This window comes from Choristoneura fumiferana, chromosome Z (assembly GCF_025370935.1).
Source record: "Choristoneura fumiferana chromosome Z, NRCan_CFum_1, whole genome shotgun sequence".
Lineage (NCBI taxonomy): Eukaryota > Metazoa > Arthropoda > Insecta > Lepidoptera > Tortricidae > Choristoneura > Choristoneura fumiferana.
In genome coordinates this window covers 17,364,896-17,386,402 of record NC_133472.1, presented here as the reverse complement: position 1 = coordinate 17,386,402, position 21,507 = coordinate 17,364,896, and the positions used below count along the sequence as shown (strand labels likewise).

General features: G+C 36.1%; 1 protein-coding gene across 1 annotated transcript; it reads right to left on the bottom strand.

Moving 5' to 3' along the window:
• Window positions 1-39: 39 nt before the first annotated feature.
• Window positions 40-13,623, bottom strand: LOC141430149 (uncharacterized). The gene is made up of 9 exons (XM_074090712.1): window positions 13,412-13,623; window positions 13,166-13,240; window positions 11,606-11,778; window positions 11,055-11,114; window positions 8,058-8,129; window positions 3,381-3,795; window positions 2,170-2,373; window positions 1,871-2,038; window positions 40-955 (listed from the first exon to the last, which is right to left on the bottom strand). Exons 1-9 carry the CDS (start codon window positions 13,550-13,552, stop codon window positions 902-904), a joined length of 1,362 nt encoding a protein of 453 aa, XP_073946813.1. The 5' UTR covers window positions 13,553-13,623; the 3' UTR covers window positions 40-901.
• Between the last annotated feature and the right edge of the window lie 7,884 nt (window positions 13,624-21,507).

The following is a 21,507-nucleotide window of genomic DNA, read 5'->3' as shown; positions in this document are numbered from 1 at the left end:
GTCTTTATTTTATTTTTCCCCACAATAATCCCGTTCCAATCCTGTGATTTTTTAAACATTAGGTAGGTACATTGTTCGCTAATTAAATACAAATCAAATATCTTTAATAACGATTAACTTAATTTTAATAAAAAGTACATTAGTGCGGTCTGTTCCCTAACTGTATCCACTTTTTCGTACTAGTTGCATGGAAAAGTAATAATTATGTTATGTTAGTGCAGTGATGGGCAAAGTACGGCCCGCGGGCCAACTCCGGCCCGCGAAGGGATTTAATCCGGCCCGACGACGTTCCTTCGAAGTGAACAGTACCTACCTATATGGCCCGCGATAGTTATTATTTTGATCGTGCTACAGTATTTCATTTGGAAAACACATAAAGTATAAAATAGAACGGTGTAATCCTGGCCCGCCTCTAAAATATCTGTAACTCTGGCCCCCCATGAATAAAGTTTGCCCACCACTGTGTTAGTGCATCGACTGTACACATCATAAAGTCAAACACTGACGAACAAAATTATTTTGTTATAAATACCTACGTGTTCCCGTTATTTTTGCTCTGTACTTCACCTATTAGAAGTCAAATAAAGTGGTCAAATAAATAACACAGGTAGTCCGTTTAATACTTGATTTTAATAATAAACTTTGTCAATAATATTTTCAGGAATTATATTGGACTGGAAAAAACTTCATTGTACTCGTAATAACTGCCTTTTTATAAACTTAACAGTTTCTTATTTATATTTTTAGGTGTGAGTACAGTCAGGCTCAAAAGTAGCAAAACGTTTTGGCACATTGTCGCAGTAAACAACAGCACTAGGACAGTTTGACAAGTTTCAAAATACTGTAAGTGACAACGCACTCAAATATTGACCTACTTAGGAGCATGACTGTACCTAACCACTTAACGAGCAACAATACGTACAAGTAAGGGACTCCCACCGATTGCCGTGCTATCCTAAAAAGTAAACTCAATGTAAATAATCAAATTATAATTGGACGCTGTTATGCAATAGTGTCAAACCTGATGATTAATTCTGCAATACAATGTCAACCCTTAGAAAACAATTTTAACAGTATTGTAATGCTAAATGACAGTGAGTTGACTCAGTATTGCAAAGCAGCGTCCAATTTAAATTAACCTGTCCTCTCCCAGAGGCACAAATTTGTGCCCAAATTCCTTTGATTCTGTTATCCTGGGAGATGACAGATTAATATACAAAAAGAAGGGCCGGGCTAAATCAGCGCTGGATCTTATCTTCAGCATATTCTGAGTCCGGTACCTACTTATTGCCAAGATTAGTTTTAGTTTTTGTTTTTTATTTCTCTTTTTTTGTAAATGTAACTAGCATGGCAATAAAGTTTATTATTATTAATATCAGAAGGTAAGTTATACTATTTTGGATCTTTTAGTTATTCATAATTCATAAATAAAACTCATACAAAAACGCAACAACACAGTTAATTAGCGCTTTGCACATAATTACCACGTTCCAGTAGCAAAATCTAAAACATAAACATGTTAATACCTACATATGTATAGTGGTTTGACATATGACCCCTCAAGCGGAGATTCTTGGGTTCGAACTTGGGCTCGCACCACTGAGTTTTTCGCAATGTGTGTGTGTTAAGTTACATTGTTTACCATAGACTTTACGGCGAAAGAAAACATCGTAAAGAAACGTGCACACACTGGAGAAGAAATTTAATGGTATATGTGTGAGTTCGATTGTGTGATCGCTCCGCACTTGTTCGGTGTGGTAACTACGGCCCAAGACCTCTCATTCTGATAGGAGGCCTGTGTATATATATCAAGATGAGACAAGTAGAAAAATTCTTAGTATTTTATCGATTTGAGTGATGTCATACTTACGAGTATAATGGAATGGTCAGAGGTTTGTGCAGTGTCAGAGGACAGCTTATTTGGCGTGTCTTCATAGCCACATAATTTATGATCAAGGTCTCGTCTTCTTAAAGAACAATTGCACATTTCTCTTATACTGTTATTCCGAAATTCCGTGTTCATTTGTGTATTTGAACGCTGAAAAATATTTGAATGAGTACTTAAACGTGACTGGACAAAGTTGGCAGTCGAATATTTCAGCGAATACGTCGTGAAGTGCTGGCTTATAAACTGAATATTAACATGCAAGGCAAATGCTTTTTACCTACCATTTTCTGTCGACTGTTAGCCCTTTCTATTTCTAGATTACTGCGTAATTTGCTGACGGGGCATTCGCATGAAGTAAAGGCTGCCGCGGAGATAGATCCACGGTCTGAATATTGGATATCATTCTCAATTTTAACTTCTTTGGTATACGGGCATTTTGAATTATGGCAGCTTGTTGGAGTACCCTTTTCGTTGCTTGATTTCACCTAATTATCAATCAATAAACAAAAAAACACTATTTAAGTAGGTACAAAGTTTTTTGATGATATTAGTGTCAGCGATGAACCATTGCTAAGATCAAGCGATCGAAAGTTGGATGTGGGCCAAAATTCACTCGCTAGATTTGAAGCAAATATATTTAATGGTTTAGAACCTATTGCGATTTTAGTAACCGACCCTTTATCGTAAGTTAAGTTAGTCAAAACGTGAATAGGTTTACCGACTTTCCATTACGTAAATATACCAAATATATGTAAATATATTAACAATCGTAATAAGAGCAAATTCCTGTGGCATTATTCGTTGTGTTTGTCCCGAACACTTACGCGGAAATATGTTTGTACAAATGGCAGAAGATTCTGATACAGTTTCCAGTTACGAGTAGGTATCAAGTAGGTGTACAGTCGGAGTAAAAAATGGTTCGTCACCCTAAGATCTATTTTGCTTTAGAGCGCTAATCTGCTTTACCGATTGAGTAGGACACACTGCGTCAACCTGTCAACCTGTTAAACATAATCAGGTGACCATAGCAATCCTACAACTACACCTTGGCACTGACAATTAAATAGAACATTATTTGATTAAAACTTTTACGAAATTGTTTATTAAAAAGGTTTTGTATTGATATGAAACCAGATAGGTATATATTAGAGGTGTATACTATTTTGACCCTTGTTATCATATCAGGAAAGTATAATTTGATATGCACTTGTCTACTTAGTACCTACTTACTTTGGTTTCAAAAGGTACTAAGAGTCTATGACTTTGTAAAGGAATCAATATAATAACTGACGAAGGGTTTCCTACCCCCACTGTACCTACCTATAAATACACAAGCGAAAATTTCATCAAAATCTATAGCAGTTTGTAAAAAATGTGACCACGAAGGTGAGGCAGTTAAAACGCTCAAAAACCGCCTAGGAACTTTGCTGAAACGTAAATAAACTGAACAAGTTAATCTATATATACGTAAGTTATTGCTAAGTGTACAAACCCTTGCTGAGAATTTCGATGTCTGTGAAGACCGACGTTCTGCAGTTACGGTGGACATAGTAGGCTGCATACTTTCTGCTCCATTTTGATACTTATATTCTTCGTATTGCGTACTAGTTTCCGAAATATTTACATATTCTTCTGGGCACTGACATTGGGCATTGGTCGGAGGCGCCACTACTTTGTTTTTGCTATGCCTCTCTTCAACCAAAGGGGTATTTTGGGGAAAGGAAAGAGTAGCTTTTTCAGTTATTTCAGTTATTTCAAAAACCTTTGCTTCAGGTGTTGTTAGACGCAATTCATTATCTTGGTTGTCACAAGAAGTTTTTTTCAATTTCGACCTTTTCTTAATAACAATAGTGTCAGAAGATGCGACCGTTACTTTGGAGGAATTACAATACGACGTTGGTCTATTCCTGCCGAGTGACAATAATAGACTTAAGTAAATTGAAAAGATGTGACGAAAAATTAGTTAATTATAGTGTTATTACTTAATATACTTTTACTATACTTTAGCATAAGCTTAAGGGGCAGAATTCTGCTTTTTAGCTCTACCATTAAAAAAAAGCTCGGTGTTTCGTACTCGTTTATTAGTAAAAAGCCTATTAAAGAGGCTGAGATTATTTTCCATATCATTGCTAAATTAGTTCGTTAGTTCGTTAGTAAATAACAAATTTAAAGCTTAATATTGTTCAGACAGATCCCTGAATAAAAAAATAGTCTTGGCCAAATCTTATAATACTAATCCTACTAATATTATACATGTGAAAGTTTGTGAGTGAGTGAGTTTGTTTGTTACTTCTTCACGCTGAAACGGCTGAACGGATTTGTATGAAACTTGGCAAAAAGTTAGTTAGGTTAGGTTATAAAACCTGACTAAAACATAGGATACTTTTTATCCTAATATTCCCACGGGATAGGGATAAATTCTCTTAATAACAACCGCTGGGCTTAGAGTCATGAAATTTGGAATGTAGGTAGTGTCTGAAATAACAATAACACATAGGCTACTTTTAATCCCGATGTTCCCACGGAATAGGGATAAAACTCGAAACAACAACCGCTGGGCTTAGAGTCATGAAATTTGACCATGATTGTTTTTAAATGTAAAGTCAATGAAAACAACGATTACATTTTCGGGAATTCCCACGGGAATTTTGAAAAATCCCGGAATATCAATTCAGCTGCTGGACCTAATGATTTACGTGTGCGAAGCCGCGGGCAAACACTAGTACTTATTATATAAATGTGAAAATTTGTGAAGATGTTTGGTTTGGATGTTATAAACAGCTGAACGGATTTTCAAACTCGGCGTATAGAAAAACAAAGTTCGGCATTGAGACATGAGATACTATATAGGTATCCCGGTAATGCGTTCCCGTAGGATAATATTTCAAGTTTAAACAAGAATAGAGGGCGCTGACCAAATACGGTGACGTACCGTACCTCGGCTCTCAAGATGACGTGTTAACTTCGTTTGCAATCAATAGATGGCGTTGTGCGAGCAAACGTTGTCCTTTCAATTGTAACCGTAATTTGTCTCGTTCTTTCATCTTGCCAGCCAATAAAATACCATTATTTAAAATCTAACGACTACGTTGACTTATGATTGGTTATTTGGAGTATTTTTGTATTTTTTATTTCAACTCCAAATTTGTTACTTTTACGGGTATCCCGTGAAACCATATCGAAAATACAAACTGAGACATGGATGCACAGAAAAACCAGAAAAAGAGACCAGCGCTGGGAATCGAACCCAGGTCCTCAGCAATCCGTGCTGCGTGCTATAACCCCTACACCACCGCTGGACAGGAATTTAGACACGAATTTTTCCTATGCATACATATCTCAGGTTGCTTATTTCTACTACGCTACTTATGCAGCAGCACTAGCGACATCTATGTTTTTCGCTCTCATCGAGAGACGTCACATTCTATCGGAACCAACCGCTCACCCAGACAAGAGATGTCGCTACTAAGCAATCAAATTATGATTGGTTATTTGGAGTCTTTTTGTATTTTTTATTTCAACTCCAAATTTGTTACTTTTACGGGTATCCCGTGAAACCATATCGAAAATACAAACTGAGACATGGATGCACAGAAAAACCAGAAAAAGAGACCAGCGCTGGGAATCGAACCCAGGTCCTCAGCAATCCGTGCTGCGTGCTATAACCCCTACACCACCGCTGGACAGGAATTTAGACACGAATTTTTCCTATGCATACATATCTCAGGTTGCTTATTTCTACTACGCTACTTATGCAGCAGCACTAGCGACATCTATGTTTTTCGCTCTCATCGAGAACCAACCATCATCGAGCAACCTGAGATATGTATGCATAGGAAAAATTCGTGTCTAAATTCCTGTCCAGCGGTGGTGTAGGGGTTATAGCACGCAGCACGGATTGCTGAGGACCTGGGTTCGATTCCCAGCGCTGGTCTCTTTTTCTGGTTTTTCTGTGCATCCATGTCTCAGTTTGTATTTTCGACTACGTTGACCATGATTTTTGTATTGTGTGTCCTTACTGTAGTACTATTATTAAATAAAGTAGCTGACTTACAATATTAGTTGCCGAGTAATCCATTTACAAGATAATATAATTATCGGTAGCTGAGTTATGTTAACCATTGTTCGTAAGTTGGCGCACGATTTTTCATAATTTGTTGACATTGTAAAGATGGCACATTGCCTTGCATAAGCAATTTTATTAACCCGTTGCTTAACTACACACAAAAAAAGACTTTTCGTTGCAGATTCGAAAGAAAATTTTAGTCGCTGCACTTATTATTTCACATTAATAAATTGAAACCTTGGACTATTTGTATTATTTATTTCGTAATCCATCCCTAATCCCTCAGAAACTTTCCATAGCTTATGAAAAACTTCAGTGATTATAATAAACAATGAGCAGGAAGATTGAACTTGTCTCTCAAAAATCTCAAGTATGGTCACCCTATTGAAGGGACAAAGGGCATCGGTACTGGCTATCTCGTTCGTTGTGCTTTTGAGCTGCAAGTGCTCGGTCCCGTTTAGGTAAATTATAAATTCGTTCAGAATATTTCAAGAGGTTGTTGGGTTAGTTTGACTGAACGTCACTGTACACTCCGTGAGCTGTTAAACAAACCTTCGGATTTTAGAAGCATGCTTCGGGTATTGACGATGACACGCGATCGTGATATGCGGTTCAGTTCTGTTATCTACTTGCAAAACTTCTCAAAGTTACCGTAAAAAGTTATGTAAAGAATAACCATCAGTACAAAACAAACCTTACTGTAATAATATTACGCTTCTTTATCTTTTTCTAGTTTTAATACAATATGACTTTTGACATGATACAAATCGAACTCTTCTATCGTTAACTTAAATTGAGAACACACTACGTTTATTTGGAAGTATATAGAGCTGTTGATATACTGTTTCTACTTCTCTTGGGTATGTCAAATGAATTTTTTGGTCTGCTTTCGTTTAATATTTTTTTAATGTACCTACTTTGCGAAATCCCCGTTGCTTCTATAACTCGGTCTTGAACCCTATTAATTTACGATCAATACTTTTCTTAAAATTTGCAGCTTCTTTACAAAATATTTTTATACATTATAAACAATTTCCCGTGATTGGCTATTTACAGAAATACCCTGTTTAAGTTGACTCCATATGGAAATAAATTTTCGAAAAATAACAAACTAAATAAATATGTTAGTGGTGGTATTAACTGCTCTATATAAGTCAATGAAAACAAAACGAGTGCACTCTTCGCGGGATGGATTGCTACTAAGTCAAAAAGACAATTGTCATTTTCTACTAACGAATCCTTTCGATTTCCCCCGAAACCCGAAGGTTTTTCTAAGAGTTCACGGATTGTAATGAGTTTGTCGTCGGAAATTTTGATTCAAAGTGTAGGTATGGAGACATAATGGATCACAAAATCCCGAAAAACGTTTACAATGCTGTTCAGTCATACTAATCCAACCATCTGCTGAAATATTCCAGAGTAATTTTAAGACACCTTGTTTAAGGAGCTGCCACACCGCAGCTTTTGTAAGCTGCGGTGTTGCAGCCGTCAGCCGTCAACCGTCAGCCGTTTGTACGGCTGACGGTACGGAATCGCAGTGATATGACGCATCGTATACGCACCGTTTTTATCGCATGCTCTCCACTCCGCTGCTTAAAATACGGAATCGCAGTGACGTGCCGTAAACGTTAGGACTTTACTGAAAAAAAAGTCGTGATCGCACCGTTTGCGTATTTTAAGCAGCGGTGTGGATAGATGCAATAAAAACGGTGCGCATACGATGCGTCACTGCGATTCCGTATCGTCACCGTTTTTTAAGCAGCGGTGTGGCCCCTCCTTTATCATGCAAATTTACAGCTTTTAGTACAGTCGAGTTAACAATAAAGTCGTGTTCAGATATTTTTGACCATATTTCTGCTCACAAGTTTATTAACTCGATACTGTACTAACAGCCAGGCTAAGGACGGACGGATATGGCGAATCTATAAGGGTTCCAGATTGGACTATGGAACCTTAAAAACAGTAGTGGAGTAGAATTTTGCGCAATTCGTTCAACCTTGAGCCTTGTAAACACCTTAATGGTCTACAGGCACCTTTGTTGCTTTTATGTGATCTAAATGCTAGATAAATTACCACTTAAATGGGCAATAAAACAGAACTTACTGAAAGCAGCACTCGGACGCCGGACGGCTTAGCTCTTTCGCCTGCATAATAACCTCAAAACTTTGATTACACCTAGAAGTAAAATAATTATCTGATTTTATTGATCTAGCAATTAAAACAATCATTTGATGATAAGGGTTTCGTTCCAAGCCAAAATAGGAACAAATGATATCTTACCAACTTTCTGGTCCAGGCTAGTTTGCTAGTCACCACTTACTCATCACTCACCAGAAATTGAAATTTTACGTAGGTACTGTCAAGTGCAAAAATAAGTATCTATTCGGACCACTCAAAAATATACGTTTTAATAAGAGTTTGGTGTAGGTACAGTCACGTCTAAAAATATGTATACAAAAACAAGGTTGCATAAATATGTAGTCATACATTGTATCAAAAATATTTATCTATTACTGACACCAAAAAATTGTATTCATTAAACTTTTTCAGTATTATGTAATCACAAGATGCTTCAGAAAGTTGCATACTTAAATAAATTCCATTTAAATGTATCCACCTCGTAGGCAAAAATAAGTATACATGAATGGGTTCCATATACATATAACCACACCAATTTGGCAAATATTTGTATACGCCGTTTGTTTCATAAATATGTAAACACGATTTGATATTTTGATTCGTTTTGAAGAATTACTGTTTTGTTAAGATTACATGTCTGTCTCTTTCGTAACCTGCATGCGGGCAGGGACATACATACTACGAATCCATACTCCATTAAAATAATATTATATACTGGTGACCCGTTCCGGCACAACACGGTTACGGTATACATAGACACCGTGAATCACACTATTTATTTGTGAAAACCGCATCAAAATCCGTTGCGTAGTTTGAAAGATCTAAGCGTACAGACAAAAAAGCGACTTTGTTTTATACTATGGAGTGATGAATTGAAAGTAACTCTGTCTGTTCCGGTATCACGTCGAAACCGACTGGTTTCGACTGTCAAGGGGCTGAACATAGGGTACTTAGTTTTTATCTCCAAAAGCAACCCTTAAGGAGAGAAAATGGGGGATGAACTGACTGGAGTGAGCTGGATGAAATTTGGTATGGATATATTTAATTTTTTATACACCATCAAGATCACCAAATACTTGAAAACGTCCAGAGTGGTCATTAATATCGACTAAGCCAAAGCGATCAAGTTGTTCGGGTCATCCACTGAGGACAGATCCACTGAAGCATCTTTAATTTGCAATCTTTAATCATTGTAATTTTAATTATAGAAGACAGCTTCTGAATGACGATGACAGAATGGCGATCTTGCACTTGACAGTATAAGTATATGTAAGTAATTGATTTTAAAATGAAGTTCTTCCATGAAGCCAGTGACTTTCTTTTATAATATATAACCTATCTGAAGTTACAAATAGGTAGTGTTTTCTATCTTTAGTCTATACATCTTTATCTATTCACTTTAATGTGAAGTGTTGGAAGTGTGGACAAGTGCAAATGATGTCTCTTGTTGTCAATTCTTTATATTCATTGTGTTTTAAAAAAATTACAGCTATCGTAATCGATGATACCCAAGATATATCACGGAACCTTATCAAAACATGGAAAACAAAGATTTTTCAGCTGCCTCTGCCCAAATGTGTACTCGTATTACGAGATGTTTTCCTGGATGTACTTGAACACTTAACATTTATGTTAAACTTTGAAAAAGAAATTGTATTGTTTATTGGAATATGCACTAAGTGCTTTTATAATGCATTTTTGGACGATAATGACATTTACGAACAAGAAGAACTTCAACCCATATTTTTATTTTGTAAATTATGTGCTAGTTCCTGCTTTATAGATCTCTCACTCATCGTACGAAACACAGTAGCAGGACTAGCCAGCTCCTGCTTCACGTCGATATTCTGTGAGAGTGTGGTATGTACTACCCCGGTCGAGCCTGCCCATTCGTACTGCAAACCAAGAACTGGCTACAGTGCGGCTCTACCACTAACAATTAACAATATAATTAAAATAAAAACAAAAAAATGCTTAGTGCACCTTTCTGAGAATGACCCTGAACTGAAATACTCAATATTTACAAGTCAATTCAATCTAAGGACTGTCAAGTGCGTCATAGAATAATCGTGAGATAGACGTATGCAGTGACAAGTCCGCACTGTTTTCGTGAGTTGTCAAATCAGTTAAATATACAACTTACGATTCTATGCCAGTCAGACAAGGTTTGTTGTTGCAGTCTGGATACATATTTATGAATCAAACGGCGTATACAAATATTTGCCAAATTGGTGTGGTTATATGTATATGGAACCCATTCATGTATACTTATTTTTGCCTACGAGGTGGATACATTTAAATGAAATTTATTTAAGTATGCAACTTTCTGAAGCATTTTGTGATTACATAATACTGAAACAGTTTAATGAATACAATTTTTTGGTGTCAGTAATAGATACATATTTATGATGAAAATGTGTGGCTACATATTTTCAAATTTTTTTGTGTATACATACTTTTAGACGTGACTGTACATAATGTTTGAAACTTTGAAAAAGTACATATTTTTACACTTGAATGTACATCAACAGTCAGTTAACAATGACGATCGAAGAGGGTATAAATATATAAATAGTGGCAGTGCAGTAAGTTCGAACTCATTATCTCATGCCCCAATTATAGTCACAAACGTCGGTAGGTGAGCAAAAATAACAAGCGTGTCGTCGATCGCGTATTGCGTAATCAGGATATTTAGATATGTCTAGGCAGCTTCCAGGTTTATGATGGCGAATGTACCATCAGCCAAATAAGTGGTCTATCAATTTTTAAACAAGTTCCTATCAAATGGATATGTCGCTAAAGTCGAACTTTCAAGTTGACAGACACGTCTATTGGCATTATTGTTTTATGACATGCAAACGATTATCAACTTTAGGGTGGTAGACCACATATTTGGCTGATGGTTCCTAACCTACACACCAAGTGCTATCTGTGAGATGTATGCATAAGTAATATACTTACTTTTCGCATCCATCGCCACCATTGCGGCAATCAGCTGCTCGACGATATTTTCTGAACGGGCTGCAAATAGAGGAAAATACTCAAGGTCAAGGACTTTATTTAATCAGCCACCATGGAAACTTTTAATTTTTAATTAATGCGGTGCCACTATGACGTTTACTATGAAATGGTTCCATGGTGGGTCATGGATTAAAGTCTTGGACCGTACTTACTGTAAAATTTGACGAATAAATAGCATGTGACTTATCTTACGAGTTTTAAAAAGAAATTATGGATCAGACACTACCACGAGTAAAGCAACCTAAAGCGATGACGTCGTGACAATGATGACTATTTTATAGCATAAGTATCTAAGTTTACATTATATTATTATGTGAGATGTCAGCGAAATTGATTTATTTTATGAATAGGTATGAGTCTAAAGTAGTTGAATCAAATACATAGTATTTAATTTAAGAAAATATGTACTCGTAAATAAGTGGAATCTAGCAAATTAAATATGATAAACAGTTTTTTATGAACTCCCCATACTCTATGGGCTATGGGCTCACTTGCATGACTTATTTGGTGCAATTTGAACTGAAGAAATTATTTGGAGTCGAGATTCATATGCAGTTTTGCGTTGGCTGTCGCAGAGAAACTGGTCATACTTTTGGTCGAGCCACGCAGCGAACTCGTCTAAGTCACTCCTGTCGTTGCTTCTCATTTTTGGTACCTTGTGTTCCTTGGACAAAATAATTTTAGGTACTAACTTAAATCAAGTCGAATATTAACTGAGTTCTTTTGAAATTTATGCAATTGCAAACGAGATCTTTCCGGCATTAAAGGGGTCCTTCGACTGCATTGATGCCATTTTACTTAGTACCTAATCGAAGCTGGCTAGGGCTTAAAAATGGCTCTACACACCACTATAGTGATGGATTAAGGACTATATTGATACACAGCTCCAAAGTTTATGATGAAAAATATTGTATTGTCACACGGGTGGCATAGGAATTACGAACATCGACTGAAGCGATTGAATCTCGTCCGTTATTCCATATTTACCGCCCTTAAGACATAATGTACTATTTTGCAACATATTTATGCTGGACAAAGGCTGTATAAAATAACTTTTTATGCTCTAGTGCATAAAGCAAAATCTTAGTCTAAGACTAAATAAATATATTTCATTTCATTTCATTTCATAAAGTCAATACATATGAAACTTTATAAATATTTCATGTTTTTTTACTCATTTCGTATTTTTAAACATGTTTTTAATTATTGCCAAATTAATAAAACCAGGCAATTTCAATAAGTTATGATAGAAATAGTAATTCTTATTGATGAATAATAAAAGCAGGTTAGTGAACTGTTATTTGTAGTCAATGTTGCTATTCAATTTCCTCGCAAAAGCAGAGAACATAGCTCGTTCCTAAAACCTATTTTATTCTATAGTTAATCATCAACCCTCATCTGCAGCTTGGATGGATATAAGCGGTTTGTGTACGATATCGTGGTTTATGCATTTGTCGCACAGTCAGCATCAAAAGTACCGTACCGTATTTTCGTACTTTGTCGTAAACAGCTACGTACTAAACGCCTTATCAATGTGTCAATGCGACAGAATAAAAAAGTGACCCGCTACTTTTGATGCTGATTGTACTACTTATTTTATTATGGGCAATATAAAAGGACAAAAGGGGTAGCTCATCGTGCAATACGAGTAAGCTAGGCTAGCCTATAGATAGTGAATACTACCTACAGTATAGACTATAGGTAGTGCCACCAGAGTTGTGGTCACGCACACAAGAACATGCCATGTAATGACAGCCGGGTTTTGACATTTAGGTACTCATTCATTTCATTAATTCTCCTTTTATTAGTTCTTTTGGTAGGTAAGTATGTGTATAATCAATCACTTAAACTCTCGTGGCACTACCTAAGCCTATACCTACACGAGCTCCGTACAAACACGTAAACTATCAGCAAAACTGTCCTTAGTGTTACAAACTTACCCTTTTCTTATATAAGCCTCGGTTTCTATAATATCTTTTATGACAACACAACATGTTTAATTCTAAATAAAATCAGCTGAATACACGTTAGTAGGTAATTATTCCACTTACTTGAGTGTACCAACGAAAAGCTTTTACGAAGCAATTGGGATTGTCCTTTTTCTTGCGATTTCCACATCGCTCATTCTGAAAGTAAATAACAGTTAGAGGACTTCGTTTTGTCTGGGATCGAGTCTAAAACTCACATCAGTGAATAAAGGTAGGTACTTAATTTTAGCTCGAAATTAGCCACTTCTATTTACGAGTAGTCCTCAAATTTTTTTTTTAATTGTACTTAGAAATAAAGTCAACACCTACCTTACGCGATACCCTAGCATGGTAGACAAAAGCATGACCATTTAAGGGGCAAAGTGGATTTCTCTGAAGATTTAAATTGGTTAAGCTATCACTGCAGAGAAAGGCACTTTCGCTTGAACTCGAAAATGATGAATAGGACATTGAAACAGCATAAATTCAGACTGTAAATTTGGTTATATCGTTTTAGGTTATGTTGAATGACGTTTATAGCAAAACTATCTGTTAAGTGTGAAGTCTTCAAGAATTGAATTGAAGTTTGAAGTCAAATAAATCAATACCAATAAGGTTTGTAATATTATTATTTTTATTAAAAGCTATTAAAAACGTTTTTTTTGTTATTAAATATTTTTAGGTGTTGGTATGTAAGCACATCTACAAGACAAAAATATTGAAATTTATACTTTCAGTAATGAAGTCGATAGAGTGCTCCGATCCAAACATTTTTTTTAGATATTAGCTATAGAAATATGTAACAATTTACGAACTACACTAAGTATTTTCTGTATAAAACGTCCGCGATATGGACAGACAGATTCGAAGCCGAAATAGCAAAAACTAGACCTAGTGCAGCGGTACACCCCGAAATTCAGCAAAAAGCTGCACATGGTGTTAAAAGCATGAACATCGGAACATCAATCGTTCCCGTTTTTTTCCCATACAAAAAAGATGATGTCATAACTCCTTTCCTTTTTTGTTTTTTTTTCGTGCTACGGGTCAAATTGATTCGTATGGCCTAAAAGATCAATCGTTCCGATTTTCATGCTTTTAACACAATGTGTAGCTTTTTTTGACGTACCTCTAGCACTAACCCTTACACACCTATAATTTCGTCCTACAGCAAAAAAAAGAAAACTGGCCGAGCTAATTCCCGCGAATCGCAGACGAAGCTGCGGATGTCATTCGACCTCGTCCTGTATTTTATGGTCGTCTTCGTTCCCGTTTAAGTTATTTTGTGCGATTAGAACTGAATACCGAAATTTGCCGAAGAGTTAAATTCACCTACGTAGCTCAAATAATATGAAAGTTGAAATGCCGATGAGCAGGCCACGTCACTCGAAGAACAGTTAATCGTTGGGGGAGAAAGATTCTCGAGTGGTGACCACGAATTGGAAGATACAGCGATGGCAGGCCCCACTAGGTAGACATCGGGAAGTTATGGCGACACGTGCAAGTTAATTCACTGTGCCGTTCTAAGGGGGGATCCCTTATCCAATGGGTGTCTTTCGAACGATACCGAAGTCGGGGAGCCAAGTATGTAGGTACATATGCGCTCAGTTGTGTATGTAAGCCCACCCACGGCCGTCTAGATTAGTTGACGGATCATCAGATATATTTTCAGAATCACATTAAACTGAAAATGTTATTACAATACGTATTCACGATGTATCTTGGTCTTGGGACGATATACGTAGTTTCATGCACTAAAATGCACGCATTGATCAAATTAAATGAATACACCAGAGGTTTTAGCTGATAAATTATTACGTAGCTGCACTCGTTTCCTTCTAGCTACGATTTCTTGTGATTAATTTTTATTTTGGCAGATGGCTACTGCGTTTCTTATGAAAAAAAGGAACCTAATCTTCAAATGACTAAACATATGAGTACTTTGCCTCGACTGTCGTATCCCAAGTCAGTGGAGAACATAACTCAACCACCGCCAACGCCAGGTTAACTATTTATATATTATTATACATAGACGAAAGATGTTAACCAAATATTTAGTTGGTTCATTAAGTAGAAGTTAAGTTGTAGTAACAATTTTCCATTTAACATGTTTGAAAAATGTCCTCACTATTGAATAAAGGGACTGCACTGAAGCGTATAGCTCTGTCTGATAAAAGCATTTACCCATCGCATTATATTCATTTGAAAAAAAAAACAGTCAGCACTAACAGCATCGTCCAAAGATAAATGCTGTTGCTTGTTGTGGAAGGTGTAGAGTCCGAAAACATGATGGCTCAGAAATATGTAATATTATGAAGTATTTCAGTATAAAAAGATACCATACTGTCTATACTGTGCTGTTTATATGTAGTAACTTCATAAGTCATTTAAACCTAACCGTAACCGTAACAAATTGAGCGTAGAAATTTTAAAAATTGTAACTCATATACAATTTTTAAAATTGCTACTCCGCATCCGTACGTGCAACATAGCACCGTTTTCATACAAGAACTCACCGTCCTGCACTTCCACATAAATCGATATTACATTAGATATAGGTACAGTCGAGTTTAGAAACTTGTGAGCAAAATATTTGAACACGACTCTATTGTTAACGGCGTAGAAGCGTGTTCAGATATTTACAATCAAATTTTTGCTCACAAGTTTATGAAGTCGACTGTACCTACATATATTACGTCGTCAATGTCACACAGACGAATATCCCCAATACAAATAAAACGCTAACACGATTCAAACTCTAGGTATATTATAAGAGTTCATGATTTCTACACTGCCATAGTAAGTATGGTATACCTACCTTATCTTCCGCCGCCTAACTTTGCCTATAATTTCATTCATTTCATTGCCCCGACTAGTACCACAAAAACTATAAAGGTATAATTCGAATAATAGAAAAGGCACTATACCGTTAAGTGATTCGAACGCAATCCGGGAGTAACGTAAAGACTTCGTATAAAAAATGTATCTCAAAAATGCGTCAAAACTGAGTATTAAGTAATGAACTTTTAGGCAGATTTATATGGCGCGTGGTATAGATGATGGTAGTTAATAAGGATCTCCACAAAGTAAAGCCGGAATCAACCAATTTTGTAAGAGATCTAGTCAAACAAGAATTTTTAATGTAAGATACGGCTCAAATACTAAGTTATTGAAAAAAAGAAAAATCACAATAATCGCTTCTGCAGTTTCGTACTTCTTTTTCGCGTGTGCTTGCTTCCGTATGCGAATCCATGATTATCCATCTGACTTCATTCATACTTATGTTGTGGGTCTAACTATAATTTTATTGTTAAGTATGTCGTTGGTTTCAGATCCACTGCCGCGACTCAATTTAGTATTGTATGAATTTATGTTTGGTCCAGTTCAAAAAGACGGTAAGTAGGTTTATGAACCTCCCGTAATTTCAGCCTTTTTGCATTTGTGCTTTGATTTGTCCTATTGATTTTTGGAACAATTTCAAAATCTTCACAGTTCTTTTTTCATTGAATAATCTGTAGTTCATATAGTAAGTTGATAAATTTTCTACTTTTTCTTACTATTATTAATTATTTTTACCTTACAATGTAGGTATGATATGACTTACGAGGTTAATACCTATTATAGTTTTTGAATACCTACATTATAGTTGAGTATCGTATAAGCAGGTCACTGTAATATGATTCGCGAGTGTTATAGGTGGATTAGAATTTGTGAAGATATATTCAAGTTCTGATAATGTGATGCCGTACTCAAAAGTATACCACTATCCATCGGGAAATATTATGCAGTAAGGCAATTTGATATTTTGTAAATTTTATAATATTTAATTATTTAAATGTTATATGTGGCTCACAACACCAAAAGTACCTAATTTCATCTCCGCTGAGCCACTGCTATATTTTTCATTATATTTGATAGTCGCAAAAGCTCACTTTAGATCTAAGAAAAATATACAGGTTAAAAATTGTGGCAGTTGTTCGCTTTACAGTTTACAACCCCGCAATGAATTTTAAACCACCCCTGTATATCACAAGAAATCTCTCTCCAGGCGGACGCAATGCTGCTTACACTATTTATCTTGCAGTGTTAACTGGGCTTTACGTTTCAGCGCGCAGCTGTTCCGCAACCAAAGCGGCGTCCACCTCATCAAGGCGCAGTTTCTGCACCGCGACCACTGCCGCCTGAACGTGACCAGCGACCTGATGCAGACCGCTGTCGACGCCTTCGCAATCATCCTTGACGGCGGTCTCGAAGACATCAAGGCTCTGCCGCGGGACTACGTACTTCATTCTGTAAATAACAGCTAATCGTGCCCGGATAGTTCAAACAGCTAGTTAGCCAGGTGGCTTATTAGGTAGATGGGGCTATGCCTATGGGGGCTATATTCGTAAGGCTTGGACAGGTATGGGACGAGAAAATTGCAATGGTTGCTATGAGAGAGGTGTACGTCCAGCAGTGGTCTGATACACGTTAATAATGATGAAGATGATTATAAAACCAAATAGCTAACCCTATCGAAAATACAAACTAAGACATGGATGCACAGAAAAACCAGAAAAAGAGACCAGCGCTGGGAATCGAACCCAGGTCCTCAGCAATTCGTGCTGCGTGCTATAACCTCTACACCACCGCTGGACAGGAATCTAGACACGAATTTTTCCTACGCATAAAAAAAAATACAAAAAGACTCCAAAAACCAATCACAAATAGCTAACATTGGCGTACCTTACTAGGTGCTATACAGGGTGGCTCATTTGGATTGGTCAGTATGGGAAAGTCTGAAACTATAAAACATACGAAGATCTGTTTAAAGGAACCATCTCATCGATTTTAGTAACAAGAAAAACTGCATTCAAACATAAAAAAAAACTTGTTCCCAGTAACTACGGGAATCGAACCAGATCGTTTTGAAAAAAAAAACTTACATTATTTCTATATTCGGATATCGATAGTGTACTAGGTCATAAGCAGTGTAGGGAAATGATACTGTGAAACACGATACCTAGAATGAATAAAATGCATTGTTTTCATATTCTTTAATAATTCATATTTTTTATTTTTGAAGTTTGGCTAGGATTTTTTTTGCAAACCCACTTGCGATAAGTATGTTTTTAACCATATTACACTAAAATAATATGCTATACTTAAAATGTTTTTTTACCTCAGCACCTCGAACAGGCAGGTTTTGCTATGAGAAATCAGTGAGCAATAGTAGATTGTACAATAAGAGCATAAAACGAGCTATTTTACCCGAGACGTTCATATAACCACACGAGCCGGTACGGCTCCGACTCGAAACTTCGAGGGGAAAATGCGTTTAATGCTCGAGTTTTACACTCTACTTTTCACTTCGATTGAGAGGAAATGAAATAGCAACAGTGGAAACATTGTTCACTTACTAGGTACCTTTTATTTTTCATGCATTGCTATATAATCATTCATTTTTAGTTTTATTGATTTATTTTGATTAATGAAATGATTTTTAGTTTTATCTATCTTCTTCTATATAAATAAAAATGAATCGTAAAATGTGTTGCTAAGCGCAAAACTCGGGAACGGCTGGAGCGATTTCACAAATTATTTTTTTGTTGTTTTCGTAATTGTCAGGAGAAGGTTTTTATGGAAGAAAATTTATAAAAATGACAACGGGGGCAAGCGGCGGGCAACAGTTCGTAAGAAATAAAATTAATAAAAAAAGTATAGAAACTTTTTTGTTTGTGGCTGTTGACACCTGATTACCTTGGTCTTAGACGAAGATTTTACTTCATGCACTAGAGCATAAATAGTTATTTTGCAACAAGAGAGCAAAGTTGTTTTTTGTTGCGAGTGTTTATTTAGAATCCCGAGTAAGCGAAGGTTTCTATAATTGAATCACGAGCGGTAGCGAGTGATTCTAGGTTAGAATTCTGAGAGCAGCAAGGGATTAAAACACACGAGATGCAAAAAAAAATTTGGTCTCGTGTGACACATACAATTTTTCACCTCAGCAGCGATTTTCAATTTTTTTTTAGACTAATTTTAAGTACGAAGCCTACAAAATTGGCAAACATAAGGTTGCTTGCTTTTTTCTGTCAAAGATTACCACTATAAATAAACTTATATATTTCTTTTAGTTAACGCAACCTCGAACCTATTTCTTTAGGTAGCTTCATCAATGTTGATTTTTAAGCGTGTTCTATTTCATAAATATTAAATTTAATTCAGTCAGTTGATGGGTGCAGATCGACACCAACTTTTAAATGTTCTAAGGGATCTAAGGCAATTTTTTTTTCGTCCAAGGCACGCACAATAGCAATGATGAAGATAGCGCGAGAGAAATTAGCTGCCATGTGGACGGTGGTGCTGGCAGGAAACAAGGCCAACAAATCACTATTGACGTGTTGGAGAAGTACCGACCGCTGTTCAAGCACCTCAATGGGAAGCAAATTGCACGACTTAATTTGACGGATGACAGAATAGTCACCTACATAGGAACACATCCCGAGCTCAATCGACACCAGGTTTGTTCATAAAAAAACATTTCACTACTAAGTAGGTATTTTATTTATAAAATAATGTAAATAGGTGTAAGTACAGTCAAGTGCAAAAATATGTATCTATTCAAACCACTCAAAAATATTTTACCACGGCCTTATTACGCCGGAATAAGTCTATGGTACATATTTTTGAAGGGTTAGATAATTCCATATTTTTGCACCTGACTATACTTTTACGGCCGAATTAAATCATAAGTAGGTATCCTAACAATCAGTTTGTCTTCAACCATTTCATTGGAGTTAACATGTTAGCTTTCATAATATCATTGACAATCATCATTAATATAATATTATATATCTGTCAAAATAGGCAGGTTGCTAAAAATATACACGTCCGAACGCCTTTGACATGACAATATCTCTCAAGACTCTCTGTGTATTTGTATTTTTATTTTTATGTGCAATTAAGAGTTTTACATACATACATTAGAGCTACACGCTTCGATTGCCAGGTGTTTTAGTGTCGACGATAATGTAAGACTAGACACCGAGACCGGCTTAGTTTTGTGGTTCTCTTACTCTTAGCACTGAACACTGAACAATCTAGAAATCTGCGTTTCATATTAGTTTGTTTTCATTTAGGTGGGTATCGTGGCCAGTAAATACATGAAATTAAACCCAAACTGGTCACAGCCAAAATACCTTAACATTATGAATAATTTGCTGTGTGGAGTTCCAATGACGTACATAAGAAAAATCTCCGATCACACTTTTCTGCAATTGGCGCACCAGGTTAGTTTATATGCAGAGATAGAGGTAAATATTAAAAAAAAAACATAAACAATGAGCAATAAATATATAAGGACACTAGTTGGAAATTTTAGTTGCATAATGTATTATTGACTTGGCGCATCACGGACAGTCCCGCAAATATCCTTATAATAATTCCGCCAACAGTTCTAAAATATCGATATCAGAGTAGGGATGACGACTGGGTTAAAAATATATCATTCTATTTGCTAAGCACTGTATCCTCGTCATTTTTTGTTTATCAAACAAAAGAAAAAATCGTGTACAATATTTTTTGATTATCTAACTGACGGACTAAACAGTTTTTCTACGGATCTTTGAAATGTCAACTTAATAATTGACGCTATGGCTGTATTTATTATACATATTTTTTTTTGCATTGCATATACGAATTGCATAGACGAAGAGTAGAGACGAAGAGTAGTTAATATGTTTCGTAGCACAACGGACACGTCCATACAATATTTTGGGACACATCTGGAGACCCTGTTTTTCCAGCTCGGAATCATGGACTGAGTCTATCTCTCAAATTTTATTGAAATCGGAGAGATAAACTCAGGGTATATAGAAGTGCCTAACTCCGTCATTTTTGAACCGATTTGTTTTTTTTATGCGTTCGTCTAGGAATATCTTCAATTAGGTCACATAAGAACCAATTCAGGATCTGATGATTGATCTTAAGATCCAATTTCAGATTTTCAGATTTTCTTAGAAAATCGAGGGAACTCTTTAAATGTTGTAGGGACACTATAGTAAATTGTATATGTTTGGTAGTAACTCGTGCATTTGCTCTTGAGAATCATCATTTGGTGAAGTGGAACTGATAATGAAGACCACAGTTAGCCATCGGAGTTACTACTCAATAACAAGTATTTCACGGTTGAATTTCAATTACTTTAACACAGTTGCTAAGCAATTTATGCTCAACGTAATGCATTATGGTTAAATGGAACGGGTAGCGAAGCACCAGGACTCTTAATAATGAACGTCTCTGCATCGGGAAAAACAATCTTTTGTAAAAGGTGACCACCAGTTTGACATTAAACTATTGTGTCTTAGATTATTTTCACTAAAAAGCGTGTTTTTTTTAAAAGGTAACAAAAAATTCAACCGACTACAAAAAACCATGGAAATACTTTTCTA

Bases quoted from the DNA above. Each gene is read 5' to 3' on its own strand.
- LOC141430149 (XM_074090712.1), bottom strand. From the start codon at position 13,552: ATGTCCTATTCATCATTTTCGAGTTCAAGCGAAAGTGCCTTTCTCTGC. The intron at 11,779-13,165 runs GTAAGTGGAATA...ATTTTGTCCAAG, and splicing joins CTTTTCGTTGGTACACTCAA to GAACACAAGGTACCAAAAAT. The intron at 2,039-2,169 runs GTAGGTAAAAAG...AATATTTTTCAG, and splicing joins CTAACAGTCGACAGAAAATG to CGTTCAAATACACAAATGAA.